We start from the raw sequence: 8,967 nt of genomic DNA on the forward strand, positions 1-8,967 counted from the left end.
GGAGGTGGAAACATTATGCTTTGGGGCTGTTTCTCTGCCAAGAGTACAGGACGCCTCCACTGCATCGAGGGGACTATGGATGGGGCCATGTAACGTGGAATATTGGGCTTGAACCTCATTCCCTCATATTGAAAACGCAACCTTTGATTTGGAGAGGATCTGCAAAGAGGAGTGGACCAAAATCCCTCCTGAGATGTGTGTAAACCTGGTGACCAACTACAAGAAAAGTCTGACGTCTGTGCTTGCCAACAAGGGTTATTCCACCAAGTACTAAGTCATGTTTTGCTAGGGGTTCAAATACTTATTTTCTGCATCAAATGCAAATTAAGTCATAAATGTTATAAAATGCAGTTTTCTGGATTTTTTTGTTGATACTCTGTTTCTCACTGTTAAAATACACCTACTATTACAATTATAGATCACACATTTCTTTGCAAGTGGTCAAACTTGCGAAATCGGCAGGGGTTCAAATACTTATTTTCCCCACTGTATGTATTAAAGTGTATGTCCTTTTGTTATATATATTAAAGTGTTGGCAGACTCAAAGAGAAGACGCACATCTGCCTGTCAAGAATGCAAATTACTTGATTTTATTGCAATGGGGCACGTCATGACAGAGTTGGATATTCTTCATGTAAACAGGACTTGTCCAACATATTGCGCTTTCAGTAGTTTTGGTCTTGCAATCAGTGCATCAGTAGATTTATTGCATGTATTGTGAAGGGCACTGTGGTCATCTTTCCACTCTAATAATTCGATATTCTTTTGTTGTGTTCTGTTTTACCAGGAAATGAAACTGAAAATGACCATTTACAGGGACAACAAAGGGAGTATACATCCTGAACAGCACCATGAATGGGCTGGTGCTGAGTGAGAGATAGATAGATAGATAGATAGAGAGAGAGAGAGAGAGAGAGAGAGAGAGAGATAAAGAGAGAGAGAGCTAGATAGATAGAGAGAGAGATGGAGAGAGGATGCATGAAGCACTGGAGGTTCTTGGAATCCCTAGAACAACTGGATCATGCATTCTCTGGACTTCCCAACTCCGACCCACTTGACTGTAAAAAGTGGAAAAGCATGAAGCAAGGTTAGTGTGTTTAAAAACAGTTATGTACAATAACCCTATCGGAGTTTGATCATTGTAAAAATAATCATCTGACTACACAAGAATTACTTTTGAATATGATGACAAACAGTACGACTACGGTTGTATGACCTAGTTCAAACATTTTTTTTTTGTCCTTTCCAAGTAACTGGGCATATAACCAACTTAACATACACATAAATCAACCCCCCCCCCCCCCAGTACACACACACTCACACAAATACACACACGGACTGGTCTCTATTGGATTGGCACCTCACTGGTTCTTTAATGTTCCTTCTACCCAGCTGACTTACTAGGGACACCGACGTGGCTCTCCACAAAGCGAATGTAGCTCTGGGCCTTGGCTGGCAGCTCGTCCCACTTCCTGCATGGTGAGGTGTCACTCTTCCACCCCGGCAGCTTCTCGTACTCCACCTCCACCTTCTGAAGAATCTCCAAGTTGGCTGGAATGGGGAAGAGAAGACAGGTTGGCACGGGGCCATCGGAGCAGGCCACTCTCCCAACAATTCTCAATCTTTTTCTTTGCTTGTACAGCACAAATTCTGAAGGACAAATCGCTGTCAGTTGTGTAAATGCCCAAGTAAAATAGATGGTGCTTTCATCTCGAAGGGACTACTATGCTACAAACATTCAATGCTCTCCTACCAAGTTGTGTAATGTTGTGTCAAGTACATCTGATGCAGATTGAAGGGAGATGTGGCTACCTCTGGACAGGTATCTACTTTGCCTTAAAGCCCTAAATGAATTTTAAAATGTCTTCATTTTCATTCTTTAAGGTGGTACCTGGAAAGTATGGGATTCGTTTGCCATTGAGTTTGTACGCAACACCAACTTTGATCTCATCCATCACATCAAGGATATCAAGTTTGGTTAAAGCCAACCTGAAAAAAAAAGAGTAAAAATTAGTTTTGTAAATTTGTAAATTTAAAAGTTTGTTCAACATTTCCTCTTTGGTTAAGGTTAGTTCTGCACTAGTCTACTTCAGGTGAGATAAAGAAGGCAGCATCCTGCACTGACGCAGTGAAGCCGTTGATCATGTAGGCATAGCGCAGGATGACCAGATCCAGCCAACCACAGCGCCGCTTCCGCCCCGTGGTCACGCCCACCTCATGGCCTCTGGTCTGAAGCAGCTCCCCGACGTCCTGCGTCACGGGAGAGGAGCAAGCAGAAAGACTCACGTCAGCCCTCGCAATACCCACAACTGTTCTCAGATCAGCAAATATTTACAAGGTGCTAACATGTGTGTGTGTGTGTGGGGGGGGGGATTCTACCGCAAGGCTGGATCCTCTTAAAAGAGACTCGCTCACTCCCCTGTCAACACTGGCTTGTGCACTGACGACTAAAACTGAGCTGTGATAAAAGAGGCATTCGGGAGTTCCTGTGACATGTGACAGGTCATGGGATGGTCTGTGCTTTGAGCGACAGTCGGTACGGGACGAATCCCTGCGACTGTGGGCTACTACAGCGGAGACACCACCCTGACCTCTTACCTGTGGCTCTCGCTCTGCATACAGCTTTTAGGAGAGGCGACACGACTTAGTCCCACATCTCAAGTGTTTCACAGTGTCATGCTCTCTGTGTATTTTGGATCTTGAGAGCATAGGGTCCTGACACGCTCATGCCAATACTGTGGTGCTGGTAAGTGGTAAGTGGTAAGTCAATGTGTTGTATGAGGCTATTCCAGAGATGCACCACACAATGTCATATATTGTAGAATATATATAAAATATATATAAATATATAAAATATCACGTGCAAAACAAAAACCATCTAATCAGTTCCATCTCAAGGATGTTGCAGCAGCATAGACTTATACAATGTATATGTATATGTGTCTTATATAGAATCTCTGTCACAGTCCTGCAAATGCTTTAAATGGGGCAATAACACAGGGTACACACTCACGTTGAGCTGTTCAGTGGGAAATGCACCAATTCCCACACGGGTGGTGTAGGCCTTGACCACGCCATAAACATCACCCACATTCTGTGGAGGGATGCCAAGCCCGGTGCACACGCCACCAACGGTGCAGTTTGATGATGTCACAAAGGGATATGTACCTATCCACGGAGCATGAGAAGAAAGTTCATATGAAAGGTCAAGTACTTAGCAGACGGTTTCACCCAAGGTGACTTCCAGAGGCCTCTCACAGTGGCTAGAAACTGGACCCGGGTCAACCGTTTACAGGACGGCGGCGCTGACCACTCCAACCACATCAACACCCCACTATGAGTGACAAAAACCTGAATATATGAGAGAATATCTTCAATGTCTCCCGAAACAAGCAGCTGCAGATCTGAGATGTTATCCCCAACCACAGGCCACATTGGTTACTGTTTTTCTCATGAAAGTTGACTCTTTACATGTATCACACACAAACACACAGAGACAAACACAAACACACCCACACACAGACACACACACACATACAAACACATGAAAGTTTAGACTCTTTACATGTATCACACACAAACACACAGACACTGGCCTATGCTTAAAGTAGAAACAGTAACGTGCCTTCAAAGCGACTCTGTTGAAAGAGACAGAAGTATCGCCTTACCAAAGTCAATGTCAAGCAGGGCAGCGTTGGCTCCCTCCACGAGGATCCTCTTGGGTGATCCGTGGAGAGCCTCGTACATGAAATACACCCCATCTCTCACCATGGGCCTGATACGCTCAGCATACTCCTGCACGTTTGCACAAAGGGGGTGGGGGGAGGTGGGGTTGGGGCTTGACCTTCATGGGTGACCTTCCTGGGACAAAGTCTACAAGTGGACTCGAGTCTGACACACGCTACATAAACTGACACATGCGGTTTCAAAGCCATGTCAAGTCAAGAGGACAGAGAACTCATACCTAACGGACAACAGTTGACAGCACGAGAAAGACATCTTGTTGGATTACGTATTACGCATAGCAGTCAGCTGGCTTGCTGGTTTGTTTTATACTCTGTTTGTTCAGAACCACATGGAACATATGTTAGGTTTTTCCAAACTTAACTGGTTGCTGTTCTTTATAGAAAAGTATACTATAAAAGCACATATACAGTACTTAGGAAAATATCACAACATGTCAGTAGTAGTAGTAGCAGTAGCATAACAGTAGTAGCAAACTCAACTCAATGCTTAGGCATAAACCAAAGACCTTCACTAAATACAGCCTTAAATCTTCTTCTATGCGCAAATGAGCTGTTAATTGACCAGGTATGTGGGTGTCATCTTAAATAGGACTTATTTATTAGGCCACAGGAATGTCTAGCCCAGCATATAAGATAACATCATCCCTACTCGGAGATTCAAAAGATCTATAAATAAGACAGGGGGACTAGCAACTGAGGACACGATTACAGTACACTGGCAAAGTCTGAGGACACTCTTCCCACACACTTTATAGAATCTACACAGCTCTTCCCACACACTTTATAGAATCTACACAGCTCTTCCCACACACTTTATAGAATCTACACAGCTCTTCCAACACACTTTATAGAATCTACACAGCTCTTCCCACACACTTTATAGAATCTACACAGCTCTTCCCACACACTTTATAGAATCTACACAGCTCTTCCCACACACTTTATAGAATCTACACTCACCTGAAGTTTCTTCAGCTGGCCGTCGACGTCCACTTCCAGAGTAGGGAACATGGACTGGTACTGCTGAGCAAGCAGTTTGAATCTACATTTTTTACAAGAAATGATATGAAATGATAAAGAAATGAGCAGAAGCACAGTATATCAAGGCTTTTAAGAATCACACACTCTCCTACCTGGCTGAAAACTCTTTGAAGTCAGCGAGCAGGTCACAGATTCTCAGGCCGGTGCGAGAAGCTTTGCTGGAGTATGTCGGTCCGATTCCTTTTTTTGTGGTTCCAATGCTGTGAGATAAAAAGTATTACATTCAGACATTTTTGAGAATCAGTCATGTAGTCCAAGAAATGAGATGTGTAGAAAATGCCATCTCGATTAACATCTTTTAATAAATTCTTTGAGCTAAAGTTCTGTATGTACAGGATGTTGATGTGCCTGTGAATAAATGTAATTCTGTACACAGTTGCAGCAAGACATATATATACTAAATAAATCCAGTAACTGCGTATAGTATGACACACATTCACTGAACTAGTGTCTGCGCTGCTCACTTCTTCCCCTCCTGGGCCTTCCGCTGCGCCTCCTGAAGACCATCCACCTCCTGGTGGAAGTCAAACACTGTCCACAAGAGAAGAGCATCTCAACATCGGGTTTGTACGTGAGCAATGCATTGCTGTTCCCAGATGAGTCCCTTACCTATGTGGGCCCTGTCGGAGATGACCACTCTCTTCTCCCAGTCTTTGAGACCTGTGTCGGATATTATGTCAAAGAGAGAGAGAGAGAAAGAGAGAGAGAGAGAGAGAGAGAGAGATGTTCCCATAACAGTGTACAGTCTCTCCATGAGAATATAAAAAAAAATCAATTTAACACTCAAACAGTGAAGTTAATCTTTTTGAATGTGTGCACACATCTCTTTTCCATGATATACCCCCATTCCGGGTCTAGAGTAGGCTCCTTCTTTTTTTTTTTTTACCTTTCTTCTCATTTTTATCCCCTTCCTCAAATAATCCAGGAAGATGGATGACAACTCCATTACCTAAAAGGAACAAAGAGAGTTTCAACATCAAAGAACTGAACACTGCTGACAAATCACAGCCTCTTAAGTCTCTTTAGCTGGTATCACTGACAGCCCCATCACATTAGCTGTTAGCTGTTAGCTGTGTGAAAAGCTCATTTGCTCGACCCACCGATGAAAGAGGTGGCTTTGGAGTTGATGATGCCGCTGGGAAGGAGGTGGAAGTCATATTCTTTGCCGTCTACCACTACAGTATGACCCGCATTGTTGCCTCCCTGTGATAAAGATGACAGGAGAAAAAACTGAAATTGAGCACAATATTTTTTTTATTGAGAGCATTATTTAATCATTATATGTGCATTGAAATGTGTCACATTATAGGTGCAGTATGTCGTTTGACATAAAGACAAAAAATGCGTCCAGACTTAAAACAGAACTATATCCGGAAATGCACCGTAATTATGCAGTACTTCAGACAATCAAGATGATGAACACTCCACTGAACACAGACTAACAAAGCTGTTTTAACAGACAAGCTGGCCAAGAGTGCTGAGTCACATGACATCGGACCAAGTCCAGGATTGGAGCTTGCCAACATTAAGCTGCCTAGTAGAGTACAGTAGCCATATATTCAGCAATCCAAAAAAATGTACGACTTCAATAAACAGGACATATGTAAAGGATATGAGTAAGTCTTAAGTACATTCCATTTCCATCTAGGCCAAGCAGAAGCGGGCACATCAAAGGTGTGGACAGTAAGCACAGACAACCGTCCTTGATTTTGCAAACAAAGGCAAAACAAAACAAGTCTACAGGTCATTTGTTGACAGGTACCACATTCGAACAAGTGTTTTGTAGTTAGGCTTAATAATTTGGTGGTGGTGACTAAAAGTTGATCAAAGTAACTAATGTTGTTCTCATAAGCACTGGCTATTCTGACATACTGATATTCACACAACGCATAGTAACGTCTGTAAATCAACACATTGGGTCAGCTGCTTTGAAAAATCATCATTAAAATGTTAGCAGCAGTCTCAGTAACACACTGACATAAATCAATAGCCGATTCAGTGTCTCGCTGCCATATTAAATTATGACACAAAGGCTAAGAGATCTTGCAGATTCATAGCTTTGTTTTCTACAGCCAGCAAAACCCAACTGCTTCTGTTTCAGACACCTACCCCATCTACCCCTCCACACACATCACCTACCCCCCTACCCCTCCACACAAATCACCTACCTCCTCTACCCTTTCTACCCCACCTACCCCTCCACACAAAACAGATTACCCTCCTGCTCTGGTGCCAGTGGCTAGACTATGGAGGCCCACATGAAGTTACACTAGAGAAAGAGAAAGAGCTATTTTAACAGGGGGGACAACGTGAAGCCAGACAGCAAGTGGGATCTCAGTTTGCCCTTCTCATGTATCCTGACTGCCCCTCCGTTTATTCCCTGGGCCGCCCTACCCCCCCCCCCCCCCCCCCCCCCCAACACACACCCCCACACACCCCTCCCACCCCCCCACAGCTGACAGACAGAGGGGGCCAGGAATCCCCCCCACACACACAATTTACAGTATGTGCCAGCCTTGTTATATAGTGACCAAGCATGAAAGTTGCAATCCTCTATCTTCCATACTTGCTAAAGTGGTGTTTTTTGGATGTTTGACCATTTCTGGACAACTGGCTTGCTTAGCCTCAAAGTGACTAAGCGTAAACTGACTCGGAAAGACTGGGAGACGGAAAAACCATCACGAACACAGAATTTGGATCAATGGGAAAAGCAGCAGTAGATTACAAGTTGCATTCCCACAAAATCCCATTCTAAACATAAGATATAAGAGTTCCTTTGAGAATAGATGAATTCATTTACAAGAGTAATGCATAGCACACAAACATTCACTGCTGTTTTCAGGTCGTACAGCTCTCTCTGAAGGCTCACTTTAGTTTTGCATTTTTGTTATCCATTTCTGACAAACCAAGGTGCAAAAAACAACAATATATATAATTATTCTTATCCCATATTTGACACTCTATCTCTTGCAATGACAATCATATGCTACACTGAGACTGTGCCTTAGAAGAATCATCTAGGGAACTTCCCCAACCCAAAATATTATTTTTGGTGGACCCCTGAAACCCTGTGGCAATATAACAAAGTGGGTGGTTCCATATGGCCTCTAACACACAACTGTCTACAGGCTGGACTTTTCACACACACACACACACACACACACACCCCAAATAATACCATACATTCATACCATATGGACATAGATGAATTGCAAAAGCCTAATACACACGTTTCAAAAGCACTTAAAATGATGGAACAAAATAACTCCACAGGTGAAGTTGTTTTGGTGTGATATTTGGTGTGATTTGGCGGAGTTCTTGGTCATTTGGCCACAGTCCGCCCCGCTGATAAGAAATGCTAGTTCTGGCGTCTGAGGCTTGCCGTCTGAAAATGTGTCACCCCTTCACTTATTAGGTGCAGAGCTTAGTGAAAGAAAGTCTGCTCAGATACCGTTACAGTGGTCGAGGAAGTCCTGTCTGCTAAAGGCACAGCCTATAGATACGCTCAAAGGTCATCTGTCAATATTTATAGAAAACAAAGCCGTGGAAAACAGCTTCTACATTCTTTCAAGCGACTCTCACGACGACAGATAGGCAGCACAATTGGTCAACTGTCTGAAGCTGTGCGTAGGCTATCCTTGACTATTTATTCTCTGGTCCCTAGTGGCTCTCAGAAAATTCCATGACGAAGATACAGACAATTAGAGAAGTTAAAGAATCAAAGAATCCATAACCTGCAAACTCTACTGTGACAAACTCAACTTGCAAACTAATTGCAAACATGGTTAAGACCTACCTGGACAGATTTGACAATATATCATCACATAGTCTCTTCACTCTATTAGGAATTCCAATTGTTTACAGTTCACTTCTAGAAGCATAACTCACTGATAAGCCAAAGTAACTTCAAGTTACCTGACATCTGCACACAATGTCCGACTCAGTCGCAAGCAGATCGACCACTTTTCCCTTGCCTTCGTCGCCCCACTGTCCACCGAGAACAACAGTCACCCTGTTCCCCACATCATTCCGGGGCCGCTTCTTCCCTGCGTTGGGGCTTGTCTGATCTTTTGCCGACATGTTCACAACAGCCTAGCGGTGAGCGCCTCCGAACTGAAACAGGACAAACAGACTGCGGCCGCTCTCCAAGCCGGACTACCCTAATATGGTTCAGACTTCA

At 43.5% G+C, this 8,967-nt stretch overlaps 1 protein-coding gene across 1 annotated transcript; it reads right to left on the reverse strand.

The window, feature by feature from the left end:
* Positions 1–569: 569 nt before the first annotated feature.
* LOC105899462 (adenylosuccinate synthetase isozyme 1 B) lies at positions 570–8,958 on the reverse strand. The gene is made up of 13 exons (XM_031581303.2): positions 8,703–8,958; positions 5,888–5,990; positions 5,674–5,736; positions 5,397–5,447; positions 5,252–5,318; positions 4,880–4,987; positions 4,707–4,788; positions 3,669–3,795; positions 3,014–3,168; positions 2,126–2,250; positions 1,892–1,989; positions 1,402–1,551; positions 570–1,058 (listed from the first exon to the last, which is right to left on the reverse strand). Exons 1-13 carry the CDS (start codon positions 8,865–8,867, stop codon positions 1,006–1,008), a joined length of 1,347 nt encoding a protein of 448 aa, XP_031437163.1. The 5' UTR covers positions 8,868–8,958; the 3' UTR covers positions 570–1,005.
* Between the last annotated feature and the right edge of the window lie 9 nt (positions 8,959–8,967).

This window comes from Clupea harengus, chromosome 15, assembly GCF_900700415.2.
Source record: "Clupea harengus chromosome 15, Ch_v2.0.2, whole genome shotgun sequence".
Taxonomy (NCBI): Eukaryota; Metazoa; Chordata; class Actinopteri; order Clupeiformes; family Clupeidae; genus Clupea; species Clupea harengus.